Raw genomic sequence first — 13,110 nt, forward strand, 5'->3', positions numbered from 1 at the left:
CATCAGTGTGTCTGAAAAACGCATGAAAAAACGTATCACCCGAATGCTGAAAACTTTAAAGGAATATTTATGAGCATTTGAGTGGATTTTCTGTCAGTAACACTAAGTAAAAGTCGTACTTTTGGAGATATTAAAAGGACGGAATACGAAGTGAACGCTGCGTTCCGAGGGGAATCACATTTACGCTCCTTCAGTTATACGGTTCTTCTGTGCGGACGGAAGTTTCTGAGTTTTCTGACGAAAAAATGGGCATAACTGGTTATTTTCAGCTGCAGTGGAAATGCCTGGTTGTTGTGGCTCTAAGACTGCTGTTCCTTGTGCCCGCAGGAGTGCCAGCGAGAAGCGGAGACTCTTATTTAAAGGACAACATCACTGTCAGACAGGGAGACAGTGCTGTCTTGAAGTAAGTCAATGATTATATTATTTACATTATGAGAAATATACGTTACATGTTCATCCTTTTCATGTTAAATGCTTTTTGGATCGTCTTGCAAATATTAGATTGTTATTTTTGTGTGTAATCCGTGATGTGGTTAGAAGGTGAAACTTCTTATTTAAGCATTTCAGTTTCAAATTAGTGATAGCTTTATGTTTTCGTCTTTAATTTTTATTGAAATATAAATATTGTTATTAAGGCTGTGTTTGCACAGCTAATTTTTTTTCTGCTGGAGTTTTGGGAATCCGTGGTGAGATGCGATCTGTCTGGTAATGCAATCAGCATGCAGTCTGGTCTGTGCAATCAGTTTTGGTGGCCTATTTAGATAAGTAGTTCATCAACAAATCAAATTTAACTTCGACTCAATTCTCTATTCCCTGTCTTTCAGTGATTCTCCCTCTCCCATCTCGCTCATCTCTGCTTTTTCATTCCCCCCTTCCTCTCTGTCTCAGACACACACACACACACACTCACACTCACACTCATTTGTGGACGCCCACATGCACTTACAGTAGCATCATTGTTTCTTACTTTTACTCTAATGCTTATTCTGTGAAGTTATATAAATGTGGGAGAACAGGCAGTCGTTATTCCGTTATCCCTGTAGGGGGAATCGGAGTAAAGTATCCAATGTATCCTTCGTTTTCGCTTTTGCCCTGCGTGTGGTACCAGACGCAGCAGGGGACGTTTTGTGTAGCAGAGACAGTGGCCTGTGCGCGTGTCCTTTGACGCTTGGCTCCAGAACCTCTGTCCAAAAGACTGTCTGGAACAAAGCTGAGAAAAACAACACTGCTGAGGACGTCAAAACTCCGTCGATCTGTATAGATCCTTATAGAGAAGTTTGATGCATGAATAAACCTCTTGAATAAAGAGTCATTCATGTGCAGAATGTCCCTTGTTAGATAGATAGATAGATAGATAGATAGATAGATAGATAGATAGATAGATAGATAGATAGATAGATAGATAGATAGATAGATAGATAGATAGATAGATAGATAGACGGATGGATGGTCGATTCTGGATAAATTGAGAATAAGTTGTTTTTTTCATTCAGGAGGCAGCAATGGTTCAATGAAACAGAACTTTGGTGATAACTAAGCAAACATTTAATTACTACATTTCTTGCTAAATGACATCAGAAGTGGAAAATGTTGGTCAAAAATGTAAATTTACACAATTTACTGATCACCAACCGCAACTTTCAGATACCAACTTTATTTTTTAGTTTAACTGTCATAGAATGGAAAGCACAGGATTGTGGTGTAACAAAGGCAGCAAAGAATACATTTATGCTGCCTTCAAAAATCAAAAGTTGAAAGTATCTCAGGAGACAGGAAGTGAACTGATTTCAACACTGAATTTGGATGCCTTGATGCCTTCATACCTTGGAACGCATCATCTGAAGGCAACATTTTAAGCTTACAGCCATTTTTGTTGCCACCTACTGGTGTAACAATGTAATTAATGCAATCTTTATTTGAAGAGTCAAGTTTTGTCAACCTTTATCCCAGTACTTCTGTGATCATTTGAACTGGCACTAACGCTGATTGGTGCTGAATTGTTGTCATTTAGGAATAAGATCGCATGGGTGTTTGAATCGAGATTGTGACCTTTTAATGATTTAATTGTGCAGGTCTAATGGATGGATGGATGGATGGATGGATGGATGGATGGATGGATTGTATGTCTGGTTGACATTTTATTCCACCAATCAAAAGATGAAATAGTAAATACTGTGGATGAGAAGTTCATAAACATGCATATGTGTGTCCATATAGAGGAACTAAGTGTTTGCTCATTTATTTGTTTAGTCTTTCTTTTGTTGGCTGAAATGTTTGGTGTTGGGCTGAACTATAAAAATGCTTGTGGTTTAATAAACCCAAACGTTGAAATTTTCTTGAGGAAACAAAGACTGAAATTTAACAATTGCTTGTGGACAATAAAAGAAGTTAATAATAGGATATTGTTACTCTTACTGACATCCTCATCTCAATCACTGTCAAATGTTTATAATAAACAAGCCAAGTATTCATCAGAACTTACAATAATGTGTTGCTGATTTAAAAAGCCATTATTTATTGATTCCATTAGCAATATTGCCACTGTGAATGCATTAACCCATCTAATCCTATTTTTTTTCCCAGACATGAAAATATCCAAATGATGTGTCATTAGTAACCCCTTGAAATAATCAATAATTATCAGTTTTATGGACAGTCACAATTGTGACCGGTGGGATAATGCTGAATTAACAAGATTCTTGTGATATTGTGATATTAGTGTAACCAGTGTTAAAACATCAATATTGTAACTTATTTGTAACATTTGAACTTTTAATGTTGTGAAATATTCACTGTAACATTGTCATTGCGACATTTTAGTGCAACATTCACTAACAACTGCAATTGGATAGTTCATTCATATTGAACATAAAACGTAAAACATTAAACACCAAGTACCAAGTTTACTATTTTGAACTACAATCAGACATACATACTGTCATACAGTATGATTGAATCAATTGACCTTTTCCAAAAAACAAAAAAAAAACAAACAAAACAACAACAACATATCATTGCGTGTCTTTTTCCTTTTTTGGGGGGGGGGTTGACTTCTCTTCTTATTAGTGTCTGTTGTCCTGCTTCTCCTCTGCCTTATCTAGGGGGTCATCTAGATCCAACAAATCTAGAACGTTTACTCAAAGTAAAACTAAAAGAAAGAACAGAATAGAAAGTTAGGTAGAACAAAAACTATCTGTGTAAGTATGCGTACTGTATACCTAAATGTACTGTATTATCCCAGTGGTCACTGTTGTTGCCATCAGCATGTTTACTCATTCCATGACCACACTCAACAAAACTGTATAATTGTGAATTCACATATTAATGCTAGACACCTTAAAGACAATGTGTACTAAAAATCTTTGTAATATCTTTATCTTAACATACTTTACTAACCTTTTGCTTTGGAGCTTTGATGCAGTCATCATCTTCTCCATGGTCATGTGACAACTATGTGCTCTAACAATATGACACACACATATTTAAGTGAGACACTTTATTTTTTCCATATTTATAGGACATGCACTAAAACACCAGTGAGTAACATTTTTAAAGCTTTATAAATAAAAACCTTCTTTACAGTCACTATTGTGAGCGATGGGATTAAATGGGAATTAAATTGTACAAATCAAACAAATCACCATTAATGGAGATAATGAAATGAATGTAGCAAGTGTTGACTTATGACTTTCTAATCTGTGTTAGACTCATGTATGACAGACACAAGAGAATCTCTGGACCTCATTTCTTAGTCCTTTTTTTCCACTTGAAGTCCTTCCACTTGAGAATTAAATGTGTCATACCATCTGTCAACCCAGAGTGCTGCTTTACCCCCTCTCTCTCTCCTAATTTAGCCATTCAAATAAACTTTGATTTTCTCAGCTATGTGGCATACTTTGTTTTGGTTCTTCCACTTTTTATTCACACTTGCATTAAGCTGAACCATAAACCATCTCCTTGTAAGGACATAAAAAAAATGGAAATGAATACATTTCCATAGCAACATTATGGGCCAGATTTACTAACAGCTTGCGCCAGTACAAACCCTCTTTTGCTGTCAAAAAACTACTGTCAGGATTTACTAAAGACACTAAAAATTCATCACGGGCTCATTAGAAAAACGAACCTGTGTCAACATGTTTGCAAAACGCAAAATACCTTGTGTCATGCATGTTTCGCAACAGTTTCGAAGTGAAATGTCCAGTGAGTGGGGCTAAAAACGTGTTTAGTTTTTAACGGAACAGATGAACTTGAATATTGCTACGTTTTATTATGTTGGAGTTTGTACGGATAACATGTTTAATAGACTACAGCTACACTAAACCTCAAACCTACCCTCTAGTGTTAACAAAAGCAAATGTGACATAAAAACGCAATTGTAACCTTGGGCTTTTAGCTTGTTTTTGAACTCTTGTCTTTGAGCTCTTTTACCATGATTCGTCTTTCATTGAATTTGTAAAAAAATTAAGGGATCAAAACCTTAATTCATCTGCTGAACTCAAATACGATGGATGATTTCATGTTAACTGAGGATGAGGAAGTACCGATGTGTATTTTTAGTGATCAAAAAGTGAAGTGAAACAGCGTTTATTGTAAAAAATAAAATTGAATGAACACAGTGTTTTCATATTTTTATCACTTCCACTATGCACTTATATTAAGTCATATATACAGTGGCATAGAAAAGTATGTGAACCCCTTGCAGAATCTGTGAAAATGAGAATTATTTTAATAAAATAAGAGGTATAATAAAAAATGCATGTTATTTTTTGTTTAGTACTGTCCTGGGTAAGATATTTTACATAAATGATGTTTGCATTTAGTTCACAAGACAAAACAATAGCTGAATTTATTAAAATAACCCCATTCATAAGTATTTGAACCATTGATTCTCAATACTGTGTGTGGTTACCTGATGATCTACGACTGTTTTTATGTTTTGTGATGGTTGTTCACGAGTCTCTTGTTTGTCCTGAGCAGTTAAACTGAGCTCTGTTCTTCAGAAAAATCCTCCAGCTTCTGCAGATTCATCAGTTTTCTAGCATTTTTGAATATTTGAACACTTTCCAGCAGTGACTGTAGGATTTTGAGATTCATCTTTTCACACTGAGGACAACTGAGGTACTCAAACTCAACTATTAAAAAAGGTTCAAACATTCACTGATGCTCCAGAAGGAAACACGATGCATTAAGAGCCGAGGGGTGAAAACTTTTGTATTCAAATATCAAGGTAAATCATACTTAATTTTTCTGCCGGGAAACATGCAAGTATCTTCTGTTGGTTCCGAAGGGCAGTACTAAATGAAAAACAACGATATTTAAACAAAATAAGAAAAATTGTGACATCTTCATCCTGTTCAAAAGTTTTCACACCCCGATCGTGTTTCCTTCTGGAGCATCAATGAATGTTTGAACCTTTTTTAATAGTTGTGTTTGAGTCCCTCAGTTGTCCTCAGTATGAAAACACAGATCTCAAAATCCTACAGTCACTGCCTGGAGCTCAGTTTAACTGCTCAGGACAAACAAGAGACTCATGAACAACCATCAAAAAACATAAAAACAGTCGTAGATCATCAGGTAACCACACACAGTATTGAGAATCAATGGTTCACATACTTATGAATGGGGTTATTTTAATAAATTCAGCTATTGTTTTGTCTTGTGAACTAAATGCAAACATCTTTTATGTAAAATATCTTACTCAGGACAGTACTAAACAAAAAATAACATGCATTTTTTATTATCCCTCTTATTTTATTAAAATAATTCTCATTTTCACAGATTCTGCAAGGGGTTCACATACTTTTTTCATGCCACTGTATCTCATGTCAGGCTTTTGTCTTGTGCACAAGAGTGACTGAAAAGGGGTGTTTTCCCCCTTTTTTAAAAAAAAAGAAGAATAACTTTTTAATCTTTGGTCCAGATTGGTTTAGATTTCTTTTTTTTTAGCACACAGGACTAGGCGTCGATTGGTCACCATCTTGTAGCTGTACTCATAGAAACAATGTGCTTGAATTTTAGTATGCGTGTCATCTGTCAGGCTGCCTTTAATGATCTCCATAACTCAGATATTGTAGAACAGTGTAAATGTTAAACTTGTTTAAAAGTCAGTGGTCCATTATGTTCTGTTTATTAGGGGAGATTTCGTAACTATAGCAACCGCTTCTCCGTCGTGTTTTGCAAGAAACTATCGTGAAATGCTTACACTCTAAAAAATGCTGGGTTGTTTTAACCCAAATTTGGGTCAAAAATGGACAAACCCAACCGTTGGGTTAAAAAATGCATTTAAAAATTTAACCCAATGGTTGGGTTTGTCCATTTTTGACCCAAACTTAGGTTGAAACAACCCAGCATTTTTTATAGTGTAGTATAAACACTTAGGTAAGGGTGACAGTTAAGACGTTTGTTGCAACACTCTTAAAGAAATCCCCTTGCCTTAACGCTAAGGATTTTTTCTACTGGCCCAGTTGGGCCAGTGGTTCAAATTTTTACTTGCCCTGCCAAAATTTTCACTTGCCCCACAACAAAAAAATTAATAAAGTAAATGAAAAGAAAATGAGCCTATAAAATAAGCCTAGTTATTGTTTTTGTTGTTTTTGATACATGTAATAAATAGGGTTATGACACCAAAAGCTACTAGATTAACTCACTTAAATTTTAAATATTGTTAAACGGTAAGTAATAAAATAGTAACAAATAATCAAATTATGAGTAATAGCAAAAATAAATACAACAGAACAAGCATATACATGAAATCAGTGCTTTTCAAGTTTTTCATGTAGGTTTAAACAGGAGATTTTCAGGTACATAAATTGTAATCTAGCATATAACTATATAAAGATAGATTAATCAGTCAAGAGCAGTTACAGATGCATAAATAATGTTTTGAAATTTTGAAAATATAAAACGTTAAAAACTGTTGTTTTAAATTATTTATAAAATGAAAAGACATTTAAACGTGAAATCAAACCCACCAGTAGGTGGCAGCAAATGTCACTGAGATTCAACCAGTTTATTCAAACAGCGGATTCATTCAGGAAGTGTTATTCAGAGACGCAAAACAATACTAGAACTATTTTCGTAGGCGAAATAGAGCGAATTTTGATTTGGTGTCTAAAATGTAAGTCACTTGATATTAGGTTCTTGTTCATTTAACTGTAGGCTATGCTGTATAAAATCAATACCACATTTGTAATCATGCTGATATTTGAAGAAAAAAGGGCACTTTTTGTTTATTTTTGGTTAACTATATTAAATGATATAAATATGAAAGATTTACAGGGTCATTATTGCACCTTATCTTGAATTCTGGTGCATTCTAAATGCATTTTAATAGACTAAGTCACGCAGTGAAATCGTGCACTCTAAATATGCACGCGCACAAGTCTAACCTACCAGACTACGTCACGTAGTGCGTGAGTGCACTCAGTGGGTGTTTTTGTTTGTTTTTTGTAAAGTGAGGGACATACTCGATAATTTCAGATCGTTAAATCAACAATTGCGATATCATAGACGATATATAACGCACACCCTACAGCACTGGCCCGATCGGGCAAGTGACTGTCCCGTCTACTGTCCCGAGGCGTTGTTCACACTGGCCCCGGGCCATCGGGCAGTCCTTATTGTCGAGCCCTGAAGAGGTTTCATGCAACTGGGCCAATAACATTATCGTACAAGGAGCCATGTGAAAACAAGTCTTTATTAATCCATAAACTTGCCCTGTAATCATAATTGTGTGTGAAAACGATTAAAAGTGCTTTCTGTTTTACTGCCTCTGGTGTTCATTTCTGTTAGAAACTGCAGTGATATGTATGTATTGGTATGTTTTTTGCATTTTGCAAAAATGTTGACACAGGTATGTTTTTCCAATGAGCCTGTGTTGTAAAAATTAGTGCTGAAAAGGCATGGACAGGTTTATTTTTGCAGCTGACCTTATTGCATATGCATTTGTACGAGTTTCCCTTTCAGATTTACTAAGGATTGAGCTAGTCTATTTACTGGTATTTGCACCATTATTAACCGCCCCCCCCCTTGTCATTATGGAAATTATCCATGTGTCTGTGTTCTTTAATTTGCACTTGTTCAGAAGATAAACCACAGATCTTTGCACTCCCATCTGCGCTTTTTTCAAAAATTTTGTGCTCTCATGCTAATATGCCCTGTTTAGTAAACCTGGCCCTATATCTTCTAAGTTCATGATTGTATTGATGTCACAAAAAGTCAGCAAAAAGGAGAAATCGGGTGGCAAAACACACCAAGCACATCTTTTTGGTACTGATTGCTGCCAGTCATGTATTTTACATTTGATCATGAATGTAGCTTCCCCATAATGGAGAACTGTTGAGACAACCTATCACAAACACTGTCACAGTGATGGCAGAGCGCTCTGTGTGCCCCAACTTCTCTGTAGCACCGATCCAAATGGCGACTGCTGCTGTGTGCCTGTGCACACCTGGAGATGTGTGGTGATTTATCTATCCCCCAAAGAAAAGCCATTTCAACTCAGCCGAAGCAAATGAAGGGTGGCAGACTTTAGCCAAGCCAGAAGCCATGGTTTCTACCTGGGGGAAAAAAAAAAAAAAAAAAACTAGACATTTCTAAGGCAGCATTTTTCCTCTTGTGTTTTTGAAGGAAAAAAACAACAACATTGTGGCAAAGCCTGTTCACTCTAACCGCATGTGAAAGGTTGTCACGATTTTGATTTGGACCTTGAAGTACTGAAACAAAAAAACGTCTGACTTATCGGTGTAGTGAGAAGCAGTAAGCTGTTGCATTCTGATATTGTTTTAAAAATACATAAGCAGTGGTAGGTTGATTGACAGTGTCTTGATGTCAACCAATTATTTGAAAACCGACTGAGGTTTCAGTGCATAATTTGCCAGCAACACTTAATTTTTTTGTTGTTGTTGGTTTTGGCTTGATGAATATTAAGTGAGTAATTAAAAGAAGTAAGGAGATTATTCATCATCTGGTGTCAAAAGAGATCTATCCATTTATCTATATTATAGAGACTTCTTTTCTCCACAAGTAAATAGAGCTTTTGGGGAAGTTGAAAGCAAACCTTCTCTCGTAAATGCTAAGTTAGCCATTGTAATCACAAAGTAATTGTAGATTGATTTAAACAAAAAGATGGATAATCTACATTTTCAGATTATTTCCTTTGGTTTCCAATATCCATGTGTTGTCACAGAGAGGAATATGTGCAATAAAAACAGGTTGCTGATCTCTCTAGTGACGCATCCAAGCATTTTAATGGTATTTCTAGCTTTTATTTATAAACAACCAATTATGTTCATCCCTCAGGAAACATTTTTATGGCTGCAAAAATAACGATAATGCCAGTGTAGGAGTTATTTATTTGTACTTTATTAAAAGAGAGGAAAAAGAGCTGTCAGTCAGAGCATCCTAATTCAACAATTCAATATCACTCTTAGTAAACTCATTGATCATAACCTGAGGTGTTAGGCTAACACAGAAGCTTAATTGTCTGTCCTTTCAAATTCAGTCTATTAAACTGCTGGCTAGATTAAATCAAATAGAGTAACAAGCACCCAACACACAAGGAAAGTGGCTAAAAGTAAGAAAGAATAAAGGAAATTATTTATTTATTACCCTTTTTATTCTTTAATAATATCTTTGACTGCTGAAAAAATACTGCATGCAGAGCTGTCCATTCCCTGAACAAGTACCAGCACAACTGATGGAAATAAAACAAAGCACTACAACATGTTATTAATTGAACTGAGAGTCCTTCTCTGAAGCAAGCAAGATGATGAAGTCTTAAGTGGACGCCCCCATGACCCGACTGTCAGAGTGACAGATGGTTGAAAGCTTCTCACAATGGTGATCTCCCTTATCAACATTACAGCTCTGGGGATTTCAGCATAGTGTTTCTAGCAAAAACACAACAGTCGTTTCACACAGTTAGCTTATATTTTAGGCATGGGCCGGTTTGAGATTTTGACTATATGATAACCTTAAGCAAAAATATCATGGTTTCACAGTATCACGGTATTGCAATTACATTTCTAAAATGTGTTATTTTAAAATGTCTAGGTAAAAAAGCAACTTTTTTCCTTTGAACACATTCTATGTTGCTTAGAAATATATTAAGAATATTTGAAAAGTAGTAAACATGCATTTTAGATTAAATAATTAAAATGAATAATTTGATTCTTCTTAATTAAATTAAAACTATATAAATAAATAAAATAAATGCAGTCATTTAAGTGAGCCTAAAGTCAGCAATAATTAGAACAGAAATTCAATTATTTTCTGTAAAAAAAAAAAAAGTTAAGCATGTGATCAGCTAAAGAAGATAATAATAGTTATAATAAAAATATTAAAACGTATTAATAGAGTTATTATATGATATAATCATTTGTTATTTTTATATTTCAGAACAACAGTAAGATTTCAATACTAATATTCATGATGTCTTTATGTCTTGCTTTCAAACGTTAAATCTTTTATTTTACTTTTTACATTATAGCTTTTATTTTAACGGAGAACCACAGGGAGATCCAGGAAGATGGTTGGTGCACATTGCGTTCCTAAATTCAAATTATAAGCGACTCAAACACACAGCACTTGCAGAGCAGCATTTTCTGTGAATCAAAGCTGATGCCATACAGCGCGTCAGACTATATATTTCTAGAATTACATCACAACAGTTGCGATTTGCATTGTCAAAATTCGTAAAAAGTTACCGTGAAACTGGTGAATAAGTGTTTTAGCGCTGAGTTTTACTCGCATTTGGCGCTTTGAACCCTGGCGATCATGCTAAGTGTCCCGCAAATTGCAGTGCAAGATCATGCAGCTCTGTCAGAAGCAATCTGTGAATGAAATAAAGTTATTAGTTTCAAAGTGATGCCATTGAAGAACCATTTTGGGTTTCCCAATTAACCTTTCAGTGAACAGATTTTAAAAGAACCCTTTTATTTATTTATTTTTTTTTAAGTGTGAAGAACATTTTAATAATCAGAAGAACTTCTTGCTACAAAGAACATTTTGTGTAATGGGAAGTCCCATGTAAGTTCTTCATGGAACCGTAGATGCCAATAAAGAACCTTTAATTCTAAGAGTGTAACCAGTGTGAATAGCTATCTTAATAAACAGTAAAAAGTGAACAGTAAAGCAGTATGTTTGCATGATTTATTCCTACCCCAGGGCATGCTGGGAAATGTAGTCCTGCCTTCAGCACAATTTAAAGGTGCTCTAAGTGATGTCACGCGTTTTTAGGCCAAAACATTTTTTGTCACATACAGCAAACATCTCCTCACTCCTCCATGCGCTAGCTGCCTGTCCCCTGAACACGTTGTAAAAAAAAAACATTTACTTTCATTAGGCCTACTAAAATGTTTTTATACCTATACTATAAATATTTTATTTACCATACTAAATGTAAACAGCAGTGTCTCTGTCATTGTTACAGAGTGTAATATAATTATATAATACTATTACTAATATAATACCACTAATATAGCCTACTAATATAATACTATTAATTGCAATAGTCTGGTGCAACTTCTCACATCCAACAAAGTGCATGGAATAAAAAAAAGGTGTAATTTAGGAACAAAACCAGCAACTTGTGGCGTGGAGGGGTCAGAAATAAACAAAAAACTGGAGCTATATATATCAACTTTATTTTGTCAAAAAATAAAAATCTCTCATTGTTACATACATTATTAGTTTTTAACATTTAGTGGAAGTATTTCCCTTACTTTATGTTAGCTTAAATAACATTAAAATCTTGCACTGAACAACACTGTACTGAACAAACACAATCCCTGAATACATTTGTACACTCTTCTGTTTCTTGACAGCCAGTGACAGCGCTTGCGCTCACACAGCTGACACACATTTGTCCAAGATGCCGTTTGAGCAACGGTAACGTTTAATGGTTGCATCGGACGCGTTTCGGTGGTTTTAAATCGACACTCGTGACTTAAAGTCGAGTGCTGTTACTGTAATTTAGGCAAGTGCACTCATAATAGAAGCGACGCGGTTGAGAGCGCGGCTCATGGTTGCATAGCAACGACAGACGCCACTGGAGCAAAAGCGCATTGGAAAGGAGATGTGTGCGCTTATGTGACGCGATATGTGAATGCCCCCATAGAACGGCGACTTTTTCTTTGCATATCAGTCAGGTAGCAACTAGGGAATAATAATAATTTAGCGGGCCGGATTATGTTTTATTTTTGAGATTAGTTGCGGGCTGGGTAGAGGGGGAGGACGGGCCGTAAATGGCCCGCGGGCCGGCAGTTTGAGACCACTGCATTAGACAGTGTGAAATAAGCAAGTATTGCTTATATCCTACCCTATTTTATTCCAAGTCCACCCACTTGAAGATTGAATCATTGGATGATGCTGGGAGAGGGTGCCTTTATCAAAGGTGTACCTGAGTCACCACCATAGGCAGTAAAGTTAAGTCTACGTTGTGTAGGTGTGTCCTCTCCATACAGTATGAAAACACATTTCAAATAGATTTATTGCTAATTGGATTCATACAAATATCAAGCTGGTTTTCACACCCCATGCAAAACACTCTAGCCAAATTATTTGTTAGAATTGATATAATATAATATTATATTAGGAATGTCAGTAGATTCAAATTTTTAATGTAGTTCCAAACGTAGGTGGAGCCTAAACATTCAGTCCTGTCGATCATCATTACAAGTGTATATAAGCAGCAGTGACTGCGTCATCCCAGTGACAATTCTTCCAGCATCCCTCCTCCTCCCCATCCCCTCCTCTATTTCTCTTATTCTCCCTCTACGCTGTACTGTTATAGGGGGGGTTTAACTCGGAGCTCAAGCCGAGCCTCGGGTTCGAGCCTCCTTCGAGGACAACAAGCCAAGTTTGTTTTACCATTAACCATTCAGACTGCATGGGCAGGCAAACTTGTGAAATCACGCTTAATCGCATACTTATCATGACATTAAGCACACACCATTTATCTTGGCTAACATGTTGATTTTGTCATCATTTGCAACTAGCAAAGTAAACCATCAGATCGAATTCTCACAAAACTGTAAATTTAGATGTCTTTCCAAAAAAGGAAAATTGAAGACTCCAAAAAGACACCAAATAACCAAGTGATATAAG

General features: G+C 35.8%; 1 protein-coding gene across 1 annotated transcript in view; it reads left to right on the top strand.

Annotated features, from left to right (window-relative positions):
* The first annotated feature begins 245 nt into the window (after positions 1 to 245).
* The window catches only part of opcml (opioid binding protein/cell adhesion molecule-like), a 98,876-nt gene continuing 86,011 nt past the window's right edge, over positions 246 to 13,110 (top strand). Inside the window, exon 1 of the mRNA XM_067399262.1 lies at positions 246 to 403. Coding sequence (XP_067255363.1) covers positions 246 to 403 — 158 coding nt within the window. The remainder of the gene's footprint in view (positions 404 to 13,110) is intronic.

This window comes from Chanodichthys erythropterus, chromosome 10, assembly GCF_024489055.1.
Source record: "Chanodichthys erythropterus isolate Z2021 chromosome 10, ASM2448905v1, whole genome shotgun sequence".
Taxonomy (NCBI): Eukaryota; Metazoa; Chordata; class Actinopteri; order Cypriniformes; family Xenocyprididae; genus Chanodichthys; species Chanodichthys erythropterus.